A 12,974-nucleotide genomic window follows, 5' to 3' on the forward strand; every position below is an offset into this window, starting at 1 on the left:
GACATCATCTGGTGTTGTTGGCTTTCTAGCATAATGCTAGCTTGTGTTTTAACGTTTACACTAGGTAACGTAAGTAACCATTATCCTCTTAAGTAAACTAGCTTGCTAAACAGCCGCCTCACTAAGAAAATACTGACCTTTACTATTTACGAAAACGACCAAGAAGGAGTAAGGTTTAAGGTACGAAAGAGTGTAAGCTTTACCATGCTTTTCCATTGCAGTGAGCTAACGCTTAAGTATGTTATGTTTGGCCAATGTGCATGGTTCGGTAAACAAAATGGCTATCATGCATCAAATTCAAAACGACCGAAGTCAGTTGAACTATAGTTTACGTTCTTACAGATAAGGGTAACGTAGGTCTACATAGCTAAAGGCTAAGGTATTGCTGGGGTGGAGCACATAAACTCACACTGTACGAAACTGTTACACTTCATCTACTTACATGATTTCCAAACACTCTTGCTTAAGCCAAGTAAATGATAATGTGTGTTGTGGGCAGAGTGGGGAGGGATGGAAGATACAGTAATGTGGTTTGGGTTAATGTCTGCTTCAGTATTCAAACCAGCAAACTTCTAGTCACAAAGAAGCTTTAATGTCCTCTTGGCTGCTCACATTAAGCAAACACAATAACAATCACGAAGTATAGGAGCAGCACAAGGCTCAGTAAACGTGTTTCCATCTCCCCCCAACACAATATTAAATGTCTTACTTGTTTGTTACTGTCCAATGCTAGCTAGCTCCAGGCATAATGGCAAGTCAGCGACCTGCCTCTGGCATTGGCAGGCCTTTGAGCCGCAGTGGGACTGCAGTCCCTGGGGCTGGAAGACCCCCAACAGCCGTCCGACCTCCTCCTACAGCTATCCGTGTCACAACTGGGGTAAGTCAACTGCAGCTCCAATTCATTTGAGCTTGGAGATAAAAGTGCCCTTCCTGTAAGCATACTGGATACTTAGCTATAGTCATGCCATCCTACAGTATCAACTAGTTATAGCAAAGGAACAATGCCGAAATGTCTCTAAAAAGTAAAATAAGTACCATTTGAACAGTATGGCTTCATGTAAGAGAGCTTGTTTCAGCTTTATTTTGTGTGTCTTTTGTCAATATTTGTATTTGACATCACTTTAGTGATTCTGGTAGCTTCTGCTATAATATATCTCTATATAGCAAATGCAACTCATAGCTGTTGGTGCAAAATCAGTATGTTGCTGATTTGTGATCTGGATATTTTACAAATTACAAAGGCATTATTTTATTAAATCAGCATATCAGACAAGCTTTTGCAATCTTGTTAACTAGCCCTAATGAGCTAGTTATACAGTCGCTGAGTTTTCTTATTTCATTTTCAATCCAGATGGTTCCAGGTACAAGTGGTCATCCTGGCATGAGGGGCGGCATCCCCCTTGCCACCCCTGGAGTCCTGTCGGCGCAGATCAAAGTGACCGACAGGCCTGTGACCCAACAGGGCCTCAGTGGTATGAAGACTGGCATGAAAGGTAAGTCTAATGTTGCATCAGTTGACACTTTTTAAAATGCACATTTGTTTTATTAATTGTTTTAGGCTTGGGAATTTACCAGCCGTTTTGAGCCTTGTTGAAACAGACATTTAAAGTCTCACTTCTCTTCCCTCCACCACATCCTTCCTCCCACCCAAAAGGACCTCAGAGACAGATTCTGGATAAGTCCTACTACTTGGGCCTTCTTAGGTAACAAATCCAACTAAATGTTCCAACTGGAATTTTTAGTAAAACATTTTAAGCCCTGATTGTTATTACTTTAAACTGTGCAGCAGGTTATTTCTGTAAGGGCAACATTTTCTTAAACATCATTTTGGTCCAAACTGGAAAATGGTTTTATTATAAAGTGAAACTTTTTGTTGTGCCTATAGGAGTAAGATCAACGAGTTAACCACAGAGACCAGCAAACTGCACAAAGAGATCGACAACTACAACCAGGAGAATTCAGTTTATCTCTCCTACGAAAAGAAGTGAGTGGTGTTTTCACTAGTGATGATGGACAGTTTGTAATATAGAACCTGTTCCTTTTTTACTGCATTCCACTGCCTTTATTATTCAGACATGAGAAAAAAAGCCTAACTTTTATTCAAAAATAAAATTATTTTACAAAGGAATTTGAAACACAGTTTGGTTACATTGTTTTATTTCCAATTCACATAGAAAAAGTGTGTCTTCTAACAGAATAAACGATGGAAAGTTTGAATATTTGAATGAACAATTGTATAATGAATTTAAAATAAGAACCCTTTTTTATTTCCCCTTCAGAGCTGAAGGCCTGGCTGGGGAGATTAAGGATCTACAGGGCCAGCTTGCTGACTACAACATGGTACATAGCTGTAGTACAAGCCATATTCTATAATCATTTTCAATAAGTAACTTATGGAAAATAATAGCCTGTTCCTTTATCCTGGATATGACAATAAACCATGTTAAGTATTACGCAATATCAGATTTTTCTTTACACTTTAATGTTTTGAACTGTATTTATTAATAATTGCCTAGGAGTGTAAAAATAGAGAATGAGAGAATGGAAACTCCAACAGATAGGAGGCAGGAGAGAAATCCTTCCAAGCTCAGCAGCTAAATGATAAAACAATGTTTGGTCATACTGTTGTTGTTAAGGAAGTATTTAGATCAAACACATATCATTTGAATATTAGCAGGGTACTTTAAAAGTGTAAATGTCTGGTATAATAGTAGGTGTGAATGCTTTACAATGGACTCTGCTAGATTTATTTAACACTTGAGGAGTCCTACTGATATGTAGCTTAATTGTTTGTATTTTTCTGATTGTATTTCAGCTGGTGGACAAGCTCAACACAAACACAGAGATGGAGGAAATGATCAACGACTACAACATTGTAAGTACACCATGTAAGATGTCAAATCATCAAAATGATATCAAATCAAAGGTGTGATCATGGGGTTAGAGAAAGAGATTTGGGTTAGAGAAAAGTATTTAGTAAATATAATGAGAATGCCTACTCTTTGCTTTCTTCTTCCCTCCTCTCTACCATCCCAGTTGAAAGCCCACAATGACAGCGAGGCTGAAAGCATCGACAGCATCTTCACTGAGAGGAGAGAGTAAGTACGGTGGACTTCTAATGATGTTTTTAAGATCACTGGGTTGTTGGGAAAGCATGTTTTTAAGCTTATATTTAGCTTAGAAAAAAATTATTATTTATAGAAAATAGAATAAAACGTGAAAAAACTATCATTGTATTATAAAAGAGTTTATCATTTATGAATTGTTCACATCCATGATTAACTTTGTTCAAATGATTGATTCATAGATTTGATATCTCAGGAAGGTTGGCTGTATTTTACAGTTAAATAATGATTCCAGCTATGTTGCATAAATCTAAATATATAAAGTATACGGTAATCTAATTGGTTTTGAGTGCAGCTTTAACGATGTGTATCTTCAAAAAGCCTGTAAATGTTGGATTGCAAAAACCTAAATACATTCTTCAATAGTGTGGTGGCTAACTTTAGGCCCAGAAACCAAGATGGAAGTAAACCTTGACTGTAAGCAACAGTTTTGTTTTTTTAAATGAAGGGATTCAGTGTTTTTATATGTATTGAGAACATCCTCCTACTTCTTAAGATACCTTTTTTTTTTTTTAAAGCCTCTTTTAAAAGGATCTTAAATCTTCTACGATGCAGTGCTGTAGATTAAACGACCCAAACATTTATAAAGTGGTTAAGTAGTATATAAAGTAGCTACAATTAGCACAACCTTAACAACAACTACTGCTATTAAACATAATAGTAAAATACTGACAGCAGTTTAATTACTGCACAGTCAATCATTTCACTTTTGATACTTTAAATACATTTACTTATGTGCTTTTACTTATGAAAGATTTTGAATATCTCTTGCACCACTGATGCTATACAAACATGCTCGGTGTGTCGTATAAAGTAAATACATCTGTGCTCTCTTTATGTCGACGTATGGGTTGGCCCTTCACATTTTACATCTGTCTGTCATCCAGGAACACAAATCTAACAGCAGGAGCCACAGAGCCAGGACAACATTTAAGTGACTCCTAGAATAGAAAATATTAACAGCGTGCTTAGAACACACAGAGTTAAATGTTTTTACAGCTTACCCAACTAAGGCAATATATACCCTACATATCTAGAGGACATTTTCTTTTTTTCGCACCATAAAACAGCCCACAGTGAGCACCTCGTTTTCAAGATTACACAAGTGACAAATCTGTGATGATTGCTTCCTCGCCCTATTTCTGGTTTTCCAGCTGCTCTGTGCTCCTTCATGGTTCTGTCAGTCTTCTCTCTTGATGTATGGATCCTCAAAATACTCATCCTCCTCCTCCGCCTCCTCCTCCTCTAGCTGCCCATTCTCTTGCTTGAAGGTGAATGTCTGATGGTTCATGTACCTCCCTGAGAAGACTGTTGACACAACGTCCTCATCCTCCTCTTGGTGCAGTCTCCGGTGACGGTAGTTATAGAAGAGCTTGTACCAGGAAGGCCCCTTTACGCCACACACGATGAGCATAGAGGTGCACAGTGCCAAGGCTGCGATACATGCTGTGAATTTCCATGTGTGGCCGAGCACAGGTTTCTGGTCTGTAGGGATAGAGAGACCGTTCTTTAAAAAGTTAGAAGGAAGAACACAGGGTCAAATACCCACTTCACCTTTGTCCTACCTTTGTCGATGTGCTTCTGGCTTTGTGTGGTTTTCAGCATGGTTGATGAGCCAGAAGGCTGTTGAGAGTTGACTGGTTTGCTTAGGGTTGTAGTGAAGATGGGGGGTGTTGATGGTAAACACATGCTTGCAGCCTCCCAGAGGTCTCTCCCAGCCTGCTTTTCTGGAGAAGCACAGGTGACTTGTTGTCCCCCTGTAGAACAAAAGACATCACATTTTTGATCGTTCAAAAATGAACGAGCATGTTCTTCTTTCCATCGATCTGACGGGAATTATTCATGTCCGAATAAGCACCCGGATTACTCTTGTGTAAAACAGCTGTTACTAGGTTGCATCAAGGAAATCAGTGTTCTCAGATCAGATCAGGCTGTAAATATAAATATTCAGATCCAGTCTGCATGAGTGTCACCTCATCAAACCATTACATTGCAGAAATTACAATTATTACCTGCTTTGAACTTTTCAAAGCCGCTCAGCAGGGGACAGGAACAATTCCAGGGGTTATCCTGTAGGTTCAGCACCTAATGAAACAAGACTGGGTGTGGTTATCGGATTAATAATAACTTGAAATAAAAAAACAAGATTGCTTGGTTCACACGATTTATTTCCTTTTGTGTAAAAACTATTTTGGTCCACTGATAACGACATATTTGATATAAGGATCAAATGAACTCCTATACATTTTTTTCACAAGGTTGTATTTAAAATATTTAAGAATTAGACCGGAACGCTAAGTAAACACAAGATGCCTAAACATGTTTCCATTTTTAACCTGATAAGACGTAGCAACCCCTTTTTTTACATTGTCCTAATAAATACTAGAAGCCTTTCACATTTCGTGGAATCCTGTGGATTTTGGAGGGTGTTTACCTGTATATTTTTCAGCTGGATCTGCTGTGTAGGAAGACTTGTCAGCAGGTTGTGGGACAGGTCCAGCTCGGTCAGAACATCCAGGCCGGATAACGCCTCTGGGTCCAGGCTGAAGGAAGACCCGGGTAGTCAGATCATTTGTGAATGCAGGAATTATTGTAGCAGTAGCAATGGTATCAGTACACATTCTGTATCAGCCTTTTACCTGCTGATGTTGTTCCTGGACAGAGACAGCACTCTGAGTAGTGGTACTACGTAGAAGTACTTGGCTGGTATACTGCCCACCAGGTTTCCATCCAAGCGGAGTACTTTGAGTTTGGGATAACTAGCCAGGGCTCCTCTGTCAGCCTCATTCAGAGAGAGCAGGTTCCCTTCTAACAGCAGTGTGGTAACAGAGGAAGTGTTGTTGCTACGGGGAATTACTTTCAGAAGCTGGTTGGTCAAGTTCTTTACCTGCTGATAGATGGATGGAGTTATTATAACACATAAACAATCTGTGTAAACACATACAGATAAACCATCATGACTTTCACTCAGCAGTGCCAGCTTAATCAAAGAAAATTAGGATTTTCTACCAGCGTGTTTTCTTCCACAACCTCAGCATTACTTCCCAGTATATTCACGGTTACCGCTGCAGTGAAGAACAGCAGGAGAAGAGGTTGCCAACACACCTCCATTATCCTAGTCTGAAAAACAGAAAGGACTGTGGTTAATCCGGTTTGATATGGATAAGAGTTTGTTTAAACTTGGAGGCTGAGAAGATCAGTCGCCTTTTTTTTCTACTTTAATTCAAAGACTCAAATGATTTATTGTCATATGCACATAAGCTACAGTGTAGAAATGGCAATGAAAATCTTATGATCGTCACACGTCTATATATCCGTGACCAGTGTTTTTTTTAGCTCTGACCCATAGCTTGTAATCTATTCATTCTAACCAATTCACTCAGATAATTATAATAAAAGCAGATAGAATAATTCAGATGATACAAAAATATTCACAACTCAAAACAAGCAAAAAAGAATACGTTCATAGATCTTAGTCAGGTAAATTGGCAGACCATAGACACAACAGTTATTTCTTTAAACAGGTTAAAGAAAGAACAGCATGCATAGCTGCAAAGGGAAAAATGAAACCGCTTTCATGATACAACTATCACCTCATGTCAAAGTGCTCTTTTAATACATCCATGTAAAATAGACATTTACATTTGAAATCCTTAAATTATATTAATCTGTTAACTTGTAGAAGATACGATCCTCTGGGCACTCACCTGACCTCTCAGAAACTGGGTGACTGAGAGGACATCACACACCTTTTACCGGTGTCAGCTGAATAACCTTTGACCAGCATACAGTAAAACATCCGTCAGAATCCTTACTGTTGTGTGTATTAAATGTGTTTTATCCCACATTTTAAATGTATTTAGTCACGATTCTACATTACTAATATAGTAATAACAACCATAAGCACTTACCTGTACTTCTAGGGACTCTTCAGTGAACTTAAACTCATCTGTCAGCGTGAGGAAACCTGCACAATGATCAACCTTTGTTCCTGGTTGTAAAACTGTTAGCTCACATGCACTGTTAATGCCAGCTGAACCATTAGATATGATCCTATCAGTTCTCCTTTCCACGTCTCGTTCCTACTTTGCTTAAAAGTATATTTAAGCATTTTTAGAGATATTGTATATCCCATTTTAAACTGTATTCCAAAAGATATTAAAACGTTTTAATGGTATCTAAGTGGTTTTTAAATTACATTTATAGTCTTGGCGAAAGAGTGAATGCAAGAATAGAAAGTAGGAAGGGAGACAGACGGATGTAAAGAATCATGTCAGAAAAAAAAGAAAATGGATGAAAATAAGGTAGGAGTGTGACCTAAGATTTTCATCGTCATAACTACACTAGCTGTACATATGACTAATAAAAGCCTTGAACCTTGAGTGTCTTAAAGGAAGGGAAGCGCCAAATGGGATTTAAAGATAAGACAATGGGACAAAGAGATGAAGGAGAAGAAGCAGGACTGCATTAAGGAAGCAAATACTCTACATTTACCCAGTCCATCTGACATTACATTACATGTCATTTGTTAAACGCTTTTCATCCAAAGCTACTTACATACATTCAGTACTGTGGACAATCCCCACAGGAGGCAATTTGGGGTGAAGTGTCTTGCCCAGGGACACAACGACATGCTGACTGCAGTGGGACTCGAACTTCCTATCCCCTGATTCGAAGTCCAGCACACTACCCACTGAGCCACAGCCTCCTAAAGACTCTTCAAACGCTGTGAGCAGGAGTGACATCTCTCCATTCTACTTCCCCCTGTCCTTCCCTTATCTACACCGTATCTATCTATGGATATCTGTCCCATCTTATCTGAGTTTGAGAGCTAGGGTCTTTGTCACATGTCTCCATCCCCGTGATAATGACTGATGAAGGCAAAGTAAACATTTGAAAACAATATGAACAAATATAAAAACTCTTCTTCTGTTTGCTCTGCAGAAGAGAGGAGGCCATCAGGGCGATAGAAGAGGAGATCAGGGGGGAGAGGAGGGTCGCCGAGGAGGTCGTCCAGGCGATGCCAGCCGGCAAGCAGGAGCGGTACTTCACCATGACAACAGCCAATGAGGAACTGCTACAGGTACTCATGTCGTTTTATCAATATATTGTTATTATACTGCTTAGGTATAATTGTCGTATTAAACTCAGAATGCCAGTGTGATTTTATTCACTCTGGCATTCTGTTTATTTAGGATGTAGTACGATTGATTATTTTTAAGATACACTTACATTTCCCATTTAATGATCATTTCATAAAGTCGGTGAATATATATGAACATTGGATACATTCCTCTTTGAAGTGTAGGCATTTAAAAAAAGTATACTGATCGTTAGTAGTAACATTGCTATTAAGGAGTTTAATGTTTCAATGGTAATGAAGTGGTCATTGATTAATATCACTTAAACTGTTTTACGATACATTACATATCATTTAGCTGATGTTTTTATCCAAAGCAACTTACAGTAAGTGCAAAAACCATAAAGAATCAAACTGCGAACAGCAAGGATCATACCATAGTTAGTGCTGGTGAATCAGTTACAAGGCTTAAATTAACTCAACAAGTGCTTCGTGGGTTTTTTTTTATGACTTTGTTAACCCTTTGTAAAATAAAGGTCCTTTTACTTCCTGCTTTCTTTCTTTTCCCCTTGTGTTTTGTCCTGTAGGAGCTGACTGTTCTCCAGGAGGAGCTGGACCTTCTGATAACCAGGAAGGAGGACTACGACGCTGTGAGTTGGTCAACAAAGACTGAAAGATTGAGGGAGGGTTTCTTTAGGGTTCACAATCACATACATAATACACATACATTATACATTCACATACATAATACACATACATAAAGCAATGTTTTAAGACTTTTCAAGACATGCAGATCCCCTGGGGAGGAAGGACATTCAGAATAAGGAATGAAAATATGTCAATTAAATGCATTACAGTGACATCAGTATTAGCAGAAGGAGTAGTACAAAAGAGTTTCATCTGACTTTGTCCCGTGTGCAGGAGCTGTCCCACTCGCACATAAAGCAGGAAGTGGTTCGGCTCCACGAGACTCTGTTGGCTCTGCAGGGGAAGCGTGAGGCCATGGAGGCGGAGCACAAGAGCTCCCCCCAGGACGAGAGAGAGACACTGCTGAAACAGGTACGCTTCACATCCAGACAGAGACAAGGAGTGGACCTTTTAGACTACAGATAATGCTACATCAGGGGTGTCCAGACTTTCTTCACCGAGGGCCACATACAGAAAAATATACGAAGGGCTGGGCCACTCACTAGAGGTGAGGTATATTGCCTCATAAGTTCAGTTATAAGTTGGAAATATCAAACCAATGTAGGTCAATTATTCTTGATACTTGAACATGCCTTAAGAAAAAAACAGCCTACATCACATAGGGTTTTATTTATTTTGTTAGCAGCTCATTCCTTAAAACAGAAGCTTCAGATTGCTTACAATGAAGGGTATATTTGAAGGTTGGTATATAAATGTGTTATTTGTCTTTTTTCTTATCAACTTGAACATGTTTTCAACTTTAATTGACTGAATTTATTTGAAAATTGGGCTTATGAAAACTGTGTAATGTATTTGAATATATATTTAAGAAGTACAATATAGGATGAACAGAAGTGTATTATTCTTAAGTCATTATACTTTTTGAATTTGATGAGGGCCAATTCAAAATGGGCCGCATTTGGCCCCCGGGCCGTAGTTTGGACACCCCTGTGCTGCATCATTGCTTTTATAGGACTCGATAACATCTCTTACTCCACTTTGATGTGGTTTTAAGATGCAGTTTCAATTAAGATAAAATCAACCTCAGTACAAATTGAGTGGATTAACCTATAGTATCAGATTCAGTATTTCATCCAGACAATAGAAGCTGTTAGAGACTTGTTTCATAGAATCAGTGCACCCCACTGACTGCATTATCTCAAAGGGCTGTTGAATTTCATATATTAAGGAGTTGAGTTAGTAATAAAGTGATTTAAGTTCTGTTTTATTTTCTAGGTGAAGGAGGACAACCAGGAAATCGCCAGCATGGACAGACAGTATGTAACACAAAGAAAACCCTGAGTCTGTGTCAGGGTTAAACTTCTTTTTTTTCTTTTTTTGGATTAATTTACATTTCATAACAACAGCATACTTTGCCTGAAGTTATCAAAACATGTTTAAGGGTTCAAATGGTTTTATTATATTGAAGATTTGAAAGTTAATCATCCCTTCAATAGTGTTTTATTTGTCTGATAGCTTACATATGTTCTTACTGGCTCTGTGACCCTGGCCCTCTCAAGTATTTGCTTCTGAAAAGGAAACCCATGTTCCTCTGTGTTCTGATGTGTACTGATCTGAGTGTTCTGATATGTAATGATGTGTGTGTTCTGATGTGTTCTGATGTGTGATGATGTGTGTGTTCTGATGTGTTCTGATGTGTGTGATGATGTGTGTGTTCAGGCTTACAGAGATCAGGGAGAGGATGGAACAGATCACAGAGCAGATCCGACAGCTGGAGCAGGACTCAGAGGAGGCGCAGGGTAACACCGTGTGGCAGATTACACTTTTCATCTCTCTATCGAAATGTTGTACACTGCCTCAAAAGTTTCACATCTTATTAAAGAAACAATGTTATACACTATAAACAATGTTAGAGACATTTCTTTGTTGCTATATGTCAAGGGCTGATCATTATTTCCATGGAATTCATCTACTAATTATTTTCCTAATTTATTTATTTTCTATGTCATAGTTTGTGATAGGGATTTCAACTATATCAATTCCTATTATGACATAGGGAAAAGCCATAGTTGACATGTCTGAAGTATTTATTGTCTGACAGAGATTCCTAAATTAATATATTCAATTATCCTTTTTTTGCGTTTAAAACTTACATTTAACTATTTAAAAACAGGTGTCCCTTTTTCAAAAGTATTGCTTGGTCTTGGACAACTTAATGATTTAAATGCCTTTACTTGGACATATAAGCACACTCACACAACGTACTTAACAGAACTAGACAAAGTATGCATTGAATGATTATAATGAATGTAATTGCCTGCTAAACTAATAGTTTATATTTTTCATCTGTCCATAAGGGGAGTGTCAGCAGAAATACAGGGAGCTGAAGAGGAGGGATGAGGACATTGACCGTGAGTGACAACTGGAATTACTGAAAGTGAATAGACTTGAGTGGTCATTTAGTTATTGTATATTGAACTCTTATTTAGGGTTAGGGTTAAAATATTGCCATGAATGTAACTCTTTGCATGTTTTAAAAATGGTTTAACTTTGAGGCAGACATTTTGAATGCCTTTTTGAAAACTACCACCAGGAGTCGCCAAAGGCTAAATGTTTTTCTTTTTAATTTAGCTTGAGAGATATACTACTGTAGGTTTAAATATAATGAAATACAGCTGATAGTAATAACTTCCTTTATTTCCTCCTTTCCTCCTTTGTTCCAGGGTACATGGAGTCTTTTGAGGAGGTCAGGGCTCAGGAGCAGGACAAGATGACCCAGAGCCAAGAGAACATCGTCTCCATCCTGGAACACTGCAGCAGGGTGAGGGAGGGGGGGGGGGGGGGGGGAATCAGAACACATTTGTTAGCCCAACAGAATGGACATTTACATTTGTTACAGCAAGTTAAGAGCCAAAGATATCTTAGTATTAATTAGGAAGCATACATAAAAATATGCAAAAATGGATTAGTAAATAAAGGAAAGTAAAGGATGCAGTAAATAGCCAGAATAGTAAATACATTTCAGGGGGTAAAAGAACATGTGGTAGAAAACAGTAAATGTGTGTGTGTGTGTTTATGTAGAACATGTTAAGGCTACATCAGGTGGACACAGTGACAGCCAGTGAGCTGAGGAACATGCAGGAGGTGCTGGTCAGCAAGGAGACGGAGGTGGTCCAATCAGAGAGCACCGCCAGAGGACTGACAACAGGTCAGTAACACACACACACACACACACACACACACACACACACACACACAGACACACAGACACACACACACACACACACAGACACACACACACACACACTGCTACATAGTTTGAGTTTCTCCTTTCTTATAAAAGACCTGTAGTATTTTGGATCCTGTTGTATTTTTGACTTTTTATTTCAATTATCCAGAATATTCTATATTGTTTTGTTTATATTTGATATCATATGTTTTCCTTTTATTTTGAATTGGTAATGATCTTTTCCACTTTTTAAAGTATTTAAAGTATTGTATTGTATTATAAAGTCTGAACACACTTCTGCTTCTATGACGAAATAATTTCCCAAATTGGGATGATTTGATAAACCTTAAAAACAACAGGTGAATGCTAACATGCTAACCTCCACCCAGAATCCCAGCGGCTGCAGCAGGACCTGGAGAAGGTGCAGCAGCTGGAGGGGAAGATCAGCGGGGAGCTCAGCTCCCTGAAGGAGCGCGTCGGCACCATGGAGACGGAGCTGCTCACCTACAGAGACCTGGACACCCTGAGGCACACAGGGGAGGAGAAGAAGAAGGTGAAAAGAGACTCAGAAATGAGAAAGATGGCAGCATCACGAATATCAGCCCCATTACTCTAAAATATCAGTTTTTATCTGGCTAAAGATAATCAAACTGTAGGCTAACCTTTGTGTCATTCTGGTGCAGAGGCTACAAGAGGAGCGTGTGTCACTTACTCAGCGTCGGGATTCATTCAAACAGCTGCTGGAGGAAATGAATCAGAAATATGAAGCTCTGAAGACCAAACTGCAAGAAAACGAGACTCACGCTCAGGTCAGAGCATTTTACACTTATCAGAAAACACATCACTATATCAGCATTCTTAAATATGTATAAATCACTACTCTACACATACA

At 38.7% G+C, this 12,974-nt stretch overlaps 2 protein-coding genes across 2 annotated transcripts in view; one reads left to right on the forward strand and one right to left on the reverse strand.

Annotated features, from left to right (window-relative positions):
• The window catches only part of ift74 (intraflagellar transport 74), a 15,025-nt gene continuing 2,051 nt past the window's right edge, over window positions 1–12,974 (forward strand). Inside the window, exons 1-18 of the mRNA XM_034126732.1 lie at window positions 1–180; window positions 734–877; window positions 1,352–1,493; window positions 1,655–1,703; window positions 1,886–1,984; window positions 2,280–2,340; window positions 2,816–2,875; window positions 3,037–3,098; window positions 8,070–8,208; window positions 8,793–8,855; window positions 9,127–9,264; window positions 10,129–10,169; window positions 10,573–10,652; window positions 11,211–11,264; window positions 11,577–11,674; window positions 11,935–12,061; window positions 12,472–12,635; window positions 12,766–12,891. Of these exons, the coding sequence (XP_033982623.1) occupies window positions 749–877; window positions 1,352–1,493; window positions 1,655–1,703; window positions 1,886–1,984; window positions 2,280–2,340; window positions 2,816–2,875; window positions 3,037–3,098; window positions 8,070–8,208; window positions 8,793–8,855; window positions 9,127–9,264; window positions 10,129–10,169; window positions 10,573–10,652; window positions 11,211–11,264; window positions 11,577–11,674; window positions 11,935–12,061; window positions 12,472–12,635; window positions 12,766–12,891 (1,632 nt within the window). The 5' untranslated portion in view covers window positions 1–180; window positions 734–748. The remainder of the gene's footprint in view (window positions 181–733; window positions 878–1,351; window positions 1,494–1,654; window positions 1,704–1,885; window positions 1,985–2,279; window positions 2,341–2,815; window positions 2,876–3,036; window positions 3,099–8,069; window positions 8,209–8,792; window positions 8,856–9,126; window positions 9,265–10,128; window positions 10,170–10,572; window positions 10,653–11,210; window positions 11,265–11,576; window positions 11,675–11,934; window positions 12,062–12,471; window positions 12,636–12,765; window positions 12,892–12,974) is intronic.
• LOC117479637 (leucine-rich repeat-containing protein 19-like) lies at window positions 4,021–7,090 on the reverse strand. Its single transcript, XM_034126733.1, has 7 exons — window positions 7,037–7,090; window positions 6,135–6,245; window positions 5,765–6,012; window positions 5,560–5,668; window positions 5,138–5,210; window positions 4,691–4,882; window positions 4,021–4,610 (listed from the first exon to the last, which is right to left on the reverse strand). Exons 2-7 carry the CDS (start codon window positions 6,234–6,236, stop codon window positions 4,306–4,308), a joined length of 1,029 nt encoding a protein of 342 aa, XP_033982624.1. The 5' UTR covers window positions 6,237–6,245; window positions 7,037–7,090; the 3' UTR covers window positions 4,021–4,305.

Source organism: Trematomus bernacchii, unplaced genomic scaffold, assembly GCF_902827165.1.
Source record: "Trematomus bernacchii unplaced genomic scaffold, fTreBer1.1, whole genome shotgun sequence".
Taxonomy (NCBI): Eukaryota; Metazoa; Chordata; class Actinopteri; order Perciformes; family Nototheniidae; genus Trematomus; species Trematomus bernacchii.

What these genes read in the sequence shown, in the direction of transcription:
- LOC117479637 (XM_034126733.1), bottom strand. Translation starts at nt 6,236, where the DNA reads ATGGAGGTGTGTTGGCAACCTCTTCTCCTGCTGTTCTTCACTGCAGCG. An exon ending in CTTTGAAAAGTTCAAAGCAG is followed by an intron (nt 4,883 to 5,137) that starts GTAATAATTGTA and finishes TTTGTTCTACAG; the next exon opens with GGGGACAACAAGTCACCTGT. An exon ending in CCAGAAGCACATCGACAAAG is followed by an intron (nt 4,611 to 4,690) that starts GTAGGACAAAGG and finishes CTATCCCTACAG; the next exon opens with ACCAGAAACCTGTGCTCGGC.